Raw genomic sequence first — 13,920 nt, 5'->3', positions numbered from 1 at the left:
CCCCCCTCCCTGTGTGTGTCTGTATGTGTGTGTGTGTGTGTGTGTGTGAGAGAGAGAGAGAGAGAGAGAGAGAGAGAGAGAGAGAGAGAGAGAGAGAGAGAGAGAGGAGAGGCAGTTGTATAGCTTAGCCTGTTTGTGGGGCTCCTAGCAGTAAGATCAGGACCTGTCCCTGTTGCTTGAGCTGGCTTTTGGGAACACATTCTCCATGCTGGATTACCTCGCCCAACCTTGATGCAAGGGGAGGAGCTTGTTCCTGCCCCAACTTGATGTGCCAGGCTTTGTTGATACCCATGGGAGGCCTGCCCCTTCCTTAAAGGAGCCAGAAGAGGATGTTAGGGTGAACAATATCCATAGTCAACTCCAGATGTTAACTCCGTCACAGGTCCAAATCTTTAAAGAGTCTAATTTGGGGAGGAACACTAATTAACTTGACCCCCAGGTGGGGTCACTATATGACCAGGAGAAAAGTCCTGTACACGTTGAGGAGGGAAATTTCATGCTGAAGTCACCCGATGTATTAGAAGTCATCCACTATGTCAGGACAGTTGACTCACCAGCCTAGGACAATGTCTTTACACATTGTCAGACCATAACCCATAAGCAAAGCTCTTTGGGCTTCCTGGTCTAGCCAGTAGGATCCTTGAAATGAATGAATCATTCAGATACACAGAAGAAAATAAGTGAAAACATTTTCCAATATAAGTGTCCCTCCCAGGGATATCATCACTATGTAGAACTCGATTAGACCAAGCTGCCCTTAAATTTACAGAGATCCACCTGCTTCTGATTCCCAGTACTGGGATTAAAGGTGCATGGTAGCATTCCTACATCACGAAACCTTTTTTTAAAATAAACGAATGAATAAAATGGGAAAATATGAAAAAAATTCCATTATGGTTTACTCCTACAATCCCAGCACTTGGAAGACTGACACAGGAAGACTACAGTGAATTTGAAGCCAGTCTAGAATTCTCAAAACATTAAAAAAAAAAAAAGACGAAGATGGTCTGGTATTTGTGGTATTACTTTCCTAGGATTACAGTAGTATATTACCACAACTGGCTGGCTTAAAACAATTGAGATTTATTCTTTCATAACATTGGAGGGCAGAAGTCCAAAGGTTCAAAGTCAGGATGTTGGCAGGATTAGCTCTTTTTGGAGACTCTGGGGAGGCTCCATGCCCTTCTAGGTTCTGGTAATTCTTAGTGTTCTCTGGCTTGTAGTTGTGTTGCTCTAGAGTCTACCATTGTCTTCCATGTATGGCTGCCTCAGATCCACCTCTCCCTCCCTCCCTCCCTCCCTCCCTCCCTCCCTCCCTCCCTCCCTCCCTCCCTCCCTCCCTCTCTCTCTCTCCCTTCCTTCCTTCCTTCCTTCCTTCCTTCCTTCCTTCCTTTCTTTCTTCCTTCCTTCTTTTCTTGTTTTTCCCTTGGTGAAGCCCTGGTTATCTGGAACTCACTCTGTAGACCAGGCTGGCCTTTAACTCAGAGATCTGCTGGCTTCTGCCTCCTGAGTGCTGGGCTTAAAGGAGTTTGCCACCACCACCTGGCTCTTCATTTCTTATAAGGATATTTGTCATTGGGTCTAGAACCCACTTTAAATTAAAATGATCTCATCACCAGATCTTTAATTATACCTTTGAAGACTTCTTTTACAAATAAGGTCATATTAGAGCTTCTATATCTCAGAATCTTAGCAGATTCTTAGAACTGACTGAAGTGGTATTAGGGTAGTAATATATTACTTGGTTGAAAAAACAACAACAAAACAAAACAGAGAAGTCATAGTGGTCTGTTATTGAGTTAAACATTTCAGAAATGAAGTAATTCATGGGTAAGATGGGTATTGCCTGGTTCTTATTTGCAGGATCCTAGGAGAACACTGCAGAAGCAGCAACCACAAAGCCCGATAGCAAGCTAGAATACTGGGCTCAATTCCTCCATTGTCCTGGAAAAGAAGACATGCTCCAAGGGATGAGTTTCAGTTGTGGCTGGGGAATAAAGCCTGCAGTCAATTCCGCAAGAACAGAATCATGAGGTTAAGACTCAGCAGTCAGAGGTCAGAGAGAGGCTGAGAGAGCGAGACTGTTAGAGAGCGATGATGGAGAGGCCCAACAAATGCGCTATTTTGCCTGGTTTTAGGGCTGCAGGGAAAATTAGTTAGTTTGCAAGCACAGGGGTCAGGGAAACTGTTATTGCTTGTTCTTATAACTCTCTCTTATGAGAGAGTGGGCTTATCTTATTTAGGACAAACAGTATCTTACAGAGTGTTCTGCACAGGATTGTGTCACAGTACAGGCTTAGTTGACGTTGAAATGAAAGCTTGTCATTTTGGGTCATTCTCTCTCTCTCTCTCTCTCTCTCCTCTCTCTCCTCTCTCTCTCTCTCTCTCTGTGTGTGTGTGTGTGTGTGTGTGTGTTAGTTTTTTGAGACAAGGTTTCTCTGTGTAGCCCTGGCTGTCCTGGAACTCAATCTGTAGACTAGGGTGTCTTCGAACTCACAGAGATACAACTGCCTCTGCCTCCCAACTGCTGGGATTAATTTAAAAGCGTGTGCCACCACACCTGGCTGACCAAACTTTATATTCCTTGTACGTTTTCTTACTCAGAGATCTTTAAAAAAATCTTATTTATTTAGATTTATTTATGTCAGGATAGACAGAACTGTTACACAGAGAAACCCTGTCTAGAAAAAAAAAGGTTTACTTACTCAAATTTATTTTTATTCGAGAAGGTTTCTCTATAGCTTTGGAGCCTGTCCCGAAACTATTTCTTGTAGACCAGGCTGGCCTCGAACTGACAAAGATCCACCTGCCTCTGCCTCCCGAGTGCTGGGATTGAAAGGCATGCGCCACCACCACCCAGCTATTTACTTAACTTTGTGTTTAAATGTTTTGACTGCACGTATGGACATCACTGGACAGAAGAGGGCGCTAGATACCCTATAACTACAGTCGAAGATGGCTGTGAGCTACCACTGGGTGCTGGGAATCTGCAAGAGCAATAAATGCTAGAAACCACTCACCCTCTTCCCACCCTCTCAATGACCAACGTTCAGCCCTGGAAGCTACCTCACCTCCGCAGATCTCCAGGACAATGCCCTGTAGCGATGGCTGCGGAGATAGCAAAGGCTTGTTTAATCCACCACTTGAGATTTTCTCACAGCCTGCCAAGAAAACTGCCATAGCCATTTTTAAACTTGGATTGTCCAGTGAGAAAGCTGGGCTGATTTTATCCTCAAGCAATGAAACATATAAAATGGATCCCGAATCTGAGACCCGTGGCTTTTAGTGCAGTTACGTACATCCTAGGAAGGTGGCACAGACTACAAATCGTTCGGAATACTGCAATGATGACTGCAGGAAGTGAGCTAACTTTAAGGCCCTATATGGAGTTACGTTTCAGAAATGAGCAGGGTTGAAAAATGAAACCAATTCCTTTTCTAGCTGCTGAACTTCCTGAATTTTCTACAAACCGCTTGGAATTTTTCAAACAATTCACAGCTGATAAAATAGAAGGGTGGCGGAACTGAGTGTCTGCAGGGAAAACCCTGGAGGCAGCCAGTGGGAGAAGGTCACGGTATCTCTCCTGGTTCCTGTTACCAAAGAACTGCAACTCCTTTTCTCTTTTTCTTTTCGTCCTTTCAAATACACCAGGAATCAGCTGAGGAGCTACTGAAAGAATTACTAGGGTAATCTGAACCTAGAACGCTCTAGAACCTCCTTGGAGAATGTATTTAGAACATGTGCTGGCCACTCAGCGCGGTCATGGATGACTCGAGGATGTGCTGTCTACCCACAGAAAATTATTATTTTTAAAAAATATTTTTTGAAACTAAATTTCTCTGAGTAGTCTTGGCTGTCCTTGAACTCAGACATCTTCCTGCCTCGGCCTCTTGAGTGCTGGGATTAAGGGCCTGCACCACCACTGCAGGCTCGCGCTCTCTCTCTCTCTCTCTCTCTCTCTCTCTCTCTCTCTCTCTCTCTCTCTCTCCTCTCCCTCCTCTCTCATGTTCTCCTTCTTTTCCTCCCTCCCTTCTTCTCCCCTTTCTCTCTTAAAAGATAAATTAAAGCTGGGTGTCATGGTGCACACCTTTAATCCTAGCACTCAGGAGGCAGAGGCAGGTGGATCTCTGTGAGTTCGAGGCCAGCTTGGTCTACAAAGTGAGTTCCAGGACAGCCAGGGCTATTACAGAAAAGCCATGTCTCAAAACTATCCCCCCCCCCCCACCACACACACACAAAGAAAGAAAACAAAATATTAGTTTGTGTTTATGGATGTTATTCCTGCATGTATGTCTGTGTACCATGTGCATTCCTGGTGCTCACAGAAACCAGAAGAGGGCATCGGGTCCCCTGGAACTAGAGTTACAATCAGTTGTGAGCCACCCTGTCGGTGCTGGGAATCAAAGGTGGAGTCCCTGGAAGAGTCGCCGAAGCTTTCAGCTGCTGAGCCATCTCTCAGCCCCAGGAAAATTTTAAGAATGTTGGAGAGTGAGGTATGTCTAACAACACATGCTTTAACATATAGCCCAAGGCTGTGCAGAGGGGCTGATGTGAACACAGTCCTTGTTTTCTTTTCTTTTTTTTTTCAAGACAAGGTTTCTCAGTAGCTATGGAGCCAGTCCATCCTGGAACTCGTTCTGTAGACCAGGCTGGCCTCGAACTCACAGAGACCCACCTGCCCCTGCCTCCCGAGTGCTGGGATTAAAGGTATGCACCACCATTGTGGTCTTAAGAATAATTGCAAAGAAAGGGAACTTTACTGCTTTATAATGCAGTATATCATATGGAGGATAATTTTTTACTGTTCCAAGAACGGCAAGTACTTCACTATAGTCAATTCTTTTATTTTTGAGACAGGGTCTCATTTAGTCCAGGCTGACCTTGAACTCACTATGTAGCTGAGAATGTTCTTGTACTCCACCCTTGAGAAATTCACTATACAGTAGGCCTATTATTGATAGAAGACAGGAAGAACTATGAGAAGAGACTAGAGAGGTTGGTGGGAGCTAGAGCATCAAAGGCCTGAATGCTAGGCTAAAAAAACAGTTTTCTAGAAGGCAAGAGAAACCACCTGAGTTAAGTAAAGGAATGGCATATAGGTTTGGTTTTGTTTTTCCCCAGTGCTGGAGATTAAGCCCAGAACCTTACCTGTGTTATGCTATATCTTGGGATTTATTTCTTATTTAGTGCCATCACTCTAGCTGCGTGGTGTATGGACTAAAGAAGGCATGAAGATTAGGAAGAAGCTATTTAAATATGATTTAAGATTGAGGGAGTCTGGGGACTGAGGACAGAGCTCAAGGGGTAGGACACTTTCGTAGTATGTAGAAAGTCCCAGGTTAGGTCCCCAGACTACAACCAGGTATAGTGGCACATGCCTGTCATCTTAGCATTGAGGAAGAGAAGGGTGAAAGGTCAGACATCCAAAGTCATCCTTGGCTGTACCATAAATTGGAAGTTAACTGGGCTACATGAGACCTTACCCTGTGTAAACAATATAGAACAAAACAAAAATTAAAGGATTCTGGCAAGCTGCAATCTGGGTTAGCTTTTTCAGTGAAAACTTTTAAAAGATATATATCTGACTGTCCTGGACCAGGCTAGGCTAACTCAGAGATCTGTCTGTTTCTGTACTGTCTCCCGAGTGCTGTGACTAAAGACACACACCTACCACTTAAGATATATTTTATAATTATTTATTTTATGTATTTGAGTGCTTTACCTGTGTGTATGTCTGTGCACCATGTGCACACCTGGTGCCTGTGGAAGCCAGAAAAGGGCATCAGATCCCCTTGAACTGGAGGTACAGACAGTTGTGAGCCACCATGAGGTGCTGGGGATGGAACCTTGGTCTTCTGTAAGAGTAGCCAGTGCTCTTTTTACTGCTAAGCCGTCTCGCCAGCCCCTCAACAAATCTTTTTCAGGCTTGAAATTAATAGTATGTATCAGAGAAACAGAAATAAAGAGACCTCATGTTTAAACCATGTATGTAAAAAGTTCAAGTCTGTAAAAATCCAGTCTCAAATAGTATGTCTCCTGGGAAACTTCTACTTACTTGCTTATGTGGCTACATCAGCAGTTCTCAACCTGTGGGTCACAGCCCCTTTGGGGGAGTTGAATGATCGTTTCATGGGGTCGCATGTCAGACATCCTGAAGATGGGATATTTACATTATGATTCATAACAGTAGTGAGATTACAGTTATGGAGTAGCAGTGAAAATAACTATGGTGGGGGTCGGCACACATGAGGAACTGGATGAAAGGGTGGCAGCGTCAGGTAGGTTAGGTTAGCCCCTGGTCTTCACTTCTCTGAAGCTCCCGCAGCACCCTGCCAATCTCACTTTCCATGCCTGCCATTGTTTATTCCTTTGCTGGCCTTCCTCTATGAGTCTGGAGAACTCAATGTTAGCGGGTCCTCCTTACTCATTTTTTATATCTCTAGGTAAAAACATTTGCTCACTGAATAAAGAGGTGAGACTGTGATGTCACAGAAAAGGCAATGAACCTGTAGTGGAGACCTGGGGCTCTAGTGTCAGCTTTGTTACTAAGTTCCTTCGCTGATTTGGGTCTCAATTTCCTCATCTGTAAAATGAGAATAAAAATGCAACCCTCTTCCCCAGGGTTATGGAGATTAAATGAGGTAACAGAGCTCACCAGCTGCTTGCCCTGTTTGTGCCCTGCCCTAGCAAAACAGCTTGGACTATTGTTTGGATCTCATTTGCTCCATCTCCTGGTGAGCACCAAGCTGAAATCTGTTGCCTTGTTGGAGAGGACATTTGTAGAAGCAGCATACATATCATCCAGGTGGCTCTGTGTTGCTAGAAGAACAGATATTAAAAGAGATGGACATGTCAGGCTACAGAGACATGTACTTTTATGTTCCTTAAAGCTGAAGGAGAACTCAAGGTGGGAGAATGTGGCAGAGCAGACCTCCATCATGTGCTGATGTGTATAAGCTCGCTAAGCCCAGGACTTCATCAACATTTGAACAAATGCCATTTCTATAAAGCTCCTCATTCATCTACTGTCATCGTTTCTTGGTGCCTTAGGCTGATATGATTAACTCTTTCATGACTATCCAAGTGTTAAGAAAAGATGAGGGGAAGTAAAAATATTGCAAATGCTATATAAAAGAGATGACATTCAGAATTTTAGGCATAGCTATCTCAAGAGATGTCTATCAATTCCCAGGTGAAATATCTTTTCTAAAAGAGCTACTAATGTTGCTCTTTTTGCAATATAAGGGAAACTCTTCCATCCAAAAGCACGTGACTTAGGGAAGCCTTAGAAGCTGTAACTGATAATTTTGAGTGTTTCTTTGCTTTCCGTTTATTAAGTGAATTTATTTGGCTACATGGACTGGGTCTCAGGAGATAAATGGTCAAGGGAAGGTGATGGGGGTGGGGGGGGGAAGGAAAGTGAGGCCAGGGGAATTCTTCCTCAAAGGCTAAAGTCAGTCTTCATGTTAAAGCCAATGACTACAGGAAAAAGGTACACTTTCATTTTGCCAAGCTTAAAAAAATATTTTGTGTTCAGATGGCACCTTTAATCACGAATAACTTTTGGCTGAGTTCCAGGCAGAGTCTTTTGCCACAGAGAACTCTGAGATCATACACTATATTCAGAGCACAGAAGAAAATTTTCATCCATTTCTGAAATATGGGTGGGGGAATGGAGCATATTTGAATAATTTCATAATAAAACCATACCAGGGTAAAAAAAAAAAAGGCATCCTAGCTATCTGGAGTTTAGAAAGCTACTATTTTAATTATTAAGTGGCATTTTTTTTCATTCTCAGAGTATTCCACAATAAATTAAGTAGCTTGCATAAATCCAATGGCAATCTTCTATTTTAAATATGTAAACAAAAGCAGTTAGATTTTGTGATTTACCTAAGGCTAATTTAAATTGAAGAAAAGAGGGAGGTAAAAAAAGAAAAAACCTCCCAAAGTAGCAGGTTGTGACCCAGGAGTTTGAGCGCTTAAAGCTGAATTTAATCCACACTCAGGCCAAATATAATCCTCCAGTATGGAAGTGGTCCAGGACACCAGAGCTAACATGTTCTCTTTGCCAAAGAGCCAGAGGCAGTTAAATGACAAGCAATCAGAACACTGATTCTGTTTCTCAACTGAAAGAAAAGCCAGCATCATGTGATAGGCACTTCCCACCACAGTAGGACACTGATTTGAGCATCTTAAAGGGAATGTACTGTTCCTGGACATCACTGTGGCCCCTTGTGCCACTCATTCCTTGGAAGTCTATTCGACAGTCTATCTATTTAAGTTAGAGTTTTGAATCATACAGTTTTTGGTGGCAAGGTTGAATCATTGATGTCTTAGGGTTACTATTGCTGTGATGAAACAGCATGATCAAAAGCAACTAGGGGAGGAAAGGGTTTATTTCACTCACAGTTCCATATATCAGTTAATAATCAAAAGCAGTGAGAGCAGGAACTAAAGCAGGGCAGGAACCTGGAGGCAAGAGCTGATGCAGAGCCCATGGAGGAGTGGAGTGGTGCTTAATGGCTTGTTCAACCTGGTTTGCTCAGACTGGTTTCTTTTTTTTTTTTTGGTTTTTCGAGACAGGGTTTCTCTGTGGCTTTGGAGCCTGTCCTGGAACTAGCTCTTGTAGACCAGGCTGGTCTCGAACTCACAGAGATCCGCCTGCCTCTGCCTCCCGAGTGCTGGGATTAAAGGCGTGCGCCACCATCGCCCGGCTCAGACTGGTTTCTATAGAACCCAGGACCACCAGCCCAGAGATGACATCACCAACAATGGGCTGGGCCTTTCCACATCAATCACGAATTAAGAAAATGCCCTACAGGTTTGCCTACAAAGCTTATGAAAGCATCTCTCTCTCTCTCTCTCTCTCTCTCTCTCTCTCTCTCTCTCTCTCTCCTCCCCTCTCTCTCCTCTACCCCCATCTCTCCATCTCTTTCCTTTTTTCCCTCCCTCCCTCCCTCCCTCCCTCCCTCCCTCCCTCTTTCTTTCTTTCTTTCTTTCTTTCTTTCTTTCTTTCTTTCTTTCTTTCTCTTTTGGTTTTCTGAGACAAGGTTTCTCTATGTAACAGTCCTGGCTGTATTGGAACTCGCTCTGTAGATCAGGCTGACCTCTAACTCTGCCTCCCAAGATCTGGGAATAAAGGCGTGCACCCACCACCACCACCTGTCGAAGTCATTTTCTTAATTGGTTCCTTCTCTTAGATGTCTTTAGCCATTTCACGTTGACATAAACCTGCCTGGCACACCTGCTTTATGCCATGTATCAACCTGGACCACTTGTCTTGCACTGTGCTACTTTGTCACTCCATCCCCCTAGACTTCAGGTATGGGGAAGGCCTGGGTGATTCTTCTGTACTTTAGAAACGGAAACCCCATCACTACCCGATGAAAAGTGGTCCAGGGAACAGCTGCTGTTATCTTTCCCACACTTTTGTCCCTTCGTTTTCATTTCCTTTGAGAATGCGCATGGATACCTTTGAACAAAATACACCAACCTGCCCTTCACTGACTGTTCTGCCTTTGGAGTTATCAAATGTGAGTACTTTTGGCACTCAGATATGGTGAAGTAGAGGCTGCTGGGAAGTCAGCCACAAATTAGAGTTGATCTTCCAACATCTTCTACCTGAAGGAGCAGTTCAGGAGATTAAAATTAATGAGCCCTGCCCCAGAGCTGCTCTAGCTTTTGAAATACATTTCAACTGGCAAGATAGAAGTAAGCATCTTGAGGATTCTTCTCGAGTGCTTTTGAAATTTGTTTCCTTTAAAACTTAACCCTGTCTGTATTTTCTGGATTCTTTATCCCCTTGCTTTGTATCTAGTCTGTACACATTTTGATTTTGACTGTTTCTTGGGCCTTTCTCAACGCAGGACTTCTTTTTGTTGTTTTGTTTTTTGGAGAGTTTCTCTATGTAGCCCTGGCTGTCCTGGAACTCGCTCTGTAGATCAGGCTGGTCTCACACTCAGAGATCCACCTGCCTCCAATCTCCAGAGTGCTGGGACTAAAGGCGTGAGTCACCAAGGCTGGCCTAACTCAAAACACTTTGAAGACAAGCAGAACCACCTCACGAGAATGAAAAGTGGTGACTGTTCCAGAGGCTAACCAATACACAGAGCTACTCAGGGTAGGTTTTGCTAGGGCTTAAATCAGGTTGTCAACTCAAACACAATGGGCTTTGTTACTCCGGTGTAAAGAGGAAACTGCAGTTTTTGGCCTCCTCAGACTGTATTGTAGAGCAGGACGGCAATTCCAGGCACAGGTTAGCTATTCAGCGTTCCCCGGCAAGTTAATTAGCTATTTCTGCAATGCACGGAAATGTTCAGCATTTTTATACTGAAGTTGGTCTCGGAGCTTTAAGCCTGGAGGAAGGGGACTGCATGTGAGGAAAGGGGTCTGTCAGGGAAACAGGAGTAGCGGTTTTTTGGCGAGAGAGTCCAACACCTGTGATTTATCTCAGAAATCACAAACTCACAGTAATTCCAGAAAAAATTTAGGAGTACTAGAACTGGAGGACTTTCTGAGATGCCTCACTATTTACTTGAGCGTTGAGTTACTCTGGGTTCAAAAGTCCTTCAGTGGGAAGCAGAGTAGGGGCAAAATGACTCCCCAAGAAATGCCCAACGTTCAGAAACCCGCAGGGAGTTGCGGGGGGCGATGGGCACCTTGTCTGGACAGGTACAATCATGCAAGTGGGCATGGCGACCTTTGCTGTATCTGACGATTTAACACAGGGGTTGGGGCGGGCGAACGCAGCAAGGTGAAGAGGTTTGTGAGGAGGAACTCTGAGACTTTCAATGGAGCTGGAGAGTGTGCGCCCAGCCAAGTGACAGCACGCCCCGCTACCAGCGCTCCCCTCCCCCTCGTCAGTCCGCCCAGTCTCCAGGCAGAAGAGCCTAGCGTCAGCCCGTCCTCCCCCTCGTCACTAGTCCGGGCGGACCGAGCCACAGCGGGAGCCCCACCAGTCTCCGGGCAGCTCGAGCCCCCGAGCGCTCGCCCAGCCTGTCAGTAACCGCCGTTTGCGCCTTCTTTCTTTCTCCACAACCCCACCTCTTCCTCCTCTTTTCTTTTCCCCTTCTGCCTTTGTCCCGCTTAGTAACTGAGGTCCGACCAATCGCCGCCTTACCGGCCGGCGCCGGCTTCCTTCTGATTGGCCCGCTCGGGGCGCGCAGCCGTCACCGCTCCTCAGCTGGAGCAGGGCAGACAAAAGACGCAGGCTCGGGCTCCGGCAACCGCGAGCAGCCAATCACCGTCCGCCCCCCTTCTCCGGGCCGAGCTCGCGTGCGCCCGGCTCTGGCTCCTGGCGAGCGGCCAGCGCCCGGGCTGTACCATTCGGAGGGAGGCAGGGGGAAGAGACAAAGGTCGACTAAAGAGGAGCGCCTGACACGGGGACGGGGAGAGTGCAGAGTCGGAGTGGAGGGCTGTAGGCGTCATTCTTTCCCGGGCACTTGACAATCGTCGCACGTCAAGATGGTACGGCGAGGAGAGGACGGTCGTGCCGCCGGCCGTTCTCCCTGCCCCGTGCGGTTGGGTGGCGCCCCAGCGGGGGTGGGGAGGGAGGGCGGGGGAGGAGGTCCCCTCCGCGCAGTTAAAATGAAACTCAAGTGGTTGGAGCCCCGACAGAGCGTGAAGGGAGCCGGCGCTGACGGGGTTATCTCTGCTACCCGCGCACAGCCGAGCTCACAGCCGAGCTCCCTGGACTCTCCGGCGGGTCGTCATCCCGAAGCTGCGGGAGCTTGGGTTCCCAGCCTGAGGCGAGCAGAGCCCGAGTCCCAGTCCCAGAGGGAATCGCTCTCTGCAGACCAGGGGGACCCCGAAACTTGAACTCAGGCCCCCCACCCCCTTTCAAGCCTTTGTCACTTCTCCAGCTTTCTCCCAACGCGTTCTTTTTTCCCTCCTCTCCCATTCTCTCTCCTCCGAAGGACACAAAAGTGGCTTCCGCTGAAAGATTAGGAGGCGGTAGGGAGCTTTTCCCTTTGGAGAGCGATTGTCTAGGAAGGATTTTTCGGGGAGCGGCTTTTTTTTTTTTTTTTTAACACCACTGCTCTCTGCTTTTCGAGCCTCTCTGTAACCCTCTGAGGTAAAACCCCGTAGCTTGAAAGTTCGGGGCATTTTGTTGGGTGCTTGTAGGAGGAGAGAGGGGGAGGACCTTGTCCTCGTCCCAGTAGTTGACTGGACTTGTACTGGCCGTTGGAAACCCCGAAGTACATTTCCGTTTGGACCTTTAGCAAATTTATATATTTAGATTTTAAAACATCAGATAAAAAATATATATGCTTTCTATATATTTCCTGACGACCTGCCCCTGACAGCGCGATGTACAATACGGTGTGGAGTATGGACCGCGATGACGCAGACTGGAGGGAGGTGATGATGCCCTATTCGACAGAACTGATATTTTATATTGAAATGGATCCTCCAGGTATTTGGGAGCAAACTTTTTATTTCTTTGGACGGGTCTGATTTGTGCTTAACAAAACCCTGGTGATGGTTTCAGGCCAGAAATGTTCCTGGGTGCGCCAGGTTTGAGATGAGGGGCAGATTGCAGTTAAAGCCGCAGTAAAACTGCTTCGGTTTATACCTTTAAAGTTTGCAGTTAGGACCCTGATCCCATTGTCCCGATAAGGTGGGGGTGGGGGGACTGGAGTGGGGGGGGAGGGAGGAAAGCCGTTTTTGGTTTTGCCTTTGCATGTCATTCAGGGTTTTGACTGCCCTCCACTTTTTAAAAAAAAAATAATTCAAAATTTCTACCTGCAAGGGATGTTTTATAATCCATTCATGAAGACAGTCTTTCCCTTTGTGGGAACTCCTTAAAGCTTATATTTTAATGCAGTGGTCTGGTTTGGTTCGTTGTGTTTTACCTTGGGCAACTTCAGAAACGGAGTTGCCTTTGTGATTATTCATTTTAAGACTCCGTGTTTCTCTCACAGAAACCAAATGCCGGTTAGTGATTTTCAGGGATTAGGTGGTTTTATTCATTCATGGCCTTAGTCTGAGGTTCTTTTCGGTCTGTGCATATAATCTCTTAGGTCTGCATGCAGTGATTTGTTACTCGTTAATTAATTTATGGTGATTTAACTTAATTTGGGTGTCAGAATTGATATAATTTTGACTCTTAAAAATAAAGAACCTTTCTCTTTCCTGTGAGTGTGTGTGTGTGTGTGTGTGTGTGTGAGTGACAGGTTGCTGTACGTGTACATTTGAAATGTATATATAAATATATTTTATTTGAGAGCTTTGTCTGAGGCCATTAGAGTTATTTTGTGTCTCCTATAGGGAAGGAAAAAGAAAGGGAAATGAAAAGTTGTTTTTGTTCTTTAAAGTGTGCCTCATTTAAGGTTATTATAGCTGTCAGATACTCAAACCTTCTTTGCAGTTACCGACAGTGCTTTATGTAATGATTTTGAATAACCAGAGGGCCTTTGTGATTCCTTGTGTTTACTGAGGATGAATTCGTTGTTTTTTAAAAATGGGTTATAGTTAAGCCTACAGAATAATGTGTTTGTCATTAGGGAACCTTGCTTACTATAAGACTTTGTATTTTTGGAAACGTTTGAAAAGAATGGAGTCCATGCAAGTATAATGAAGTATAAATGTCTCGTAGAAGGTATGTAGTAATTATTTCTTGTGTCCTTGTCAATGGAGAATTACTTTCTTTAAAAATTAGTGATAGGGTTAAATCATGCCTTAAAAACTAATATGAATACTGAACCACCCTTCTTTGGGAAGCCTAAATTATCACTAAGAATTTTTCTCTTTTCCTTTGTTTTAGGACTGTCTTGTTTTACTTCTGTAATTGTTGTTGTAATCCACATGCAGCTCTTCAGTGTTTTGTAAAGTTTCTAAGATTTACCACCCATCTATTGTGTGTGTTTTCCCCTTTGTTTCCCTCAATGGTTAAGCATTGCTTCTGTCAGATACATT

General features: G+C 45.1%; 1 protein-coding gene across 2 annotated transcripts in view; it reads left to right on the top strand.

Moving 5' to 3' along the window:
- Positions 1-11,381: 11,381 nt before the first annotated feature.
- LOC119817743 (phosphatidylinositol 3-kinase regulatory subunit gamma) overlaps positions 11,382-13,920 on the top strand; it is a 75,061-nt gene continuing 72,522 nt past the window's right edge. Inside the window, exons 1-2 of one of the 2 annotated variants that reach the window (XM_038335142.1) lie at positions 11,382-11,469; positions 12,309-12,418. In XM_038335142.1, coding sequence (XP_038191070.1) covers positions 12,313-12,418 — 106 coding nt within the window. In that variant the 5' untranslated portion in view covers positions 11,382-11,469; positions 12,309-12,312. Of the gene's footprint in view, positions 11,470-12,063; positions 12,419-13,920 lie in introns of those variants that run through there. The other variant, XM_038335143.1, reaches the window with a different exon arrangement.

Source organism: Arvicola amphibius, chromosome 6, assembly GCF_903992535.2.
Source record: "Arvicola amphibius chromosome 6, mArvAmp1.2, whole genome shotgun sequence".
In the NCBI taxonomy this organism is placed as follows: Eukaryota; Metazoa; Chordata; class Mammalia; order Rodentia; family Cricetidae; genus Arvicola; species Arvicola amphibius.
Note: the sequence above shows the minus strand (reverse complement) of the source record. Positions and strands in the feature narration are given on the sequence as shown.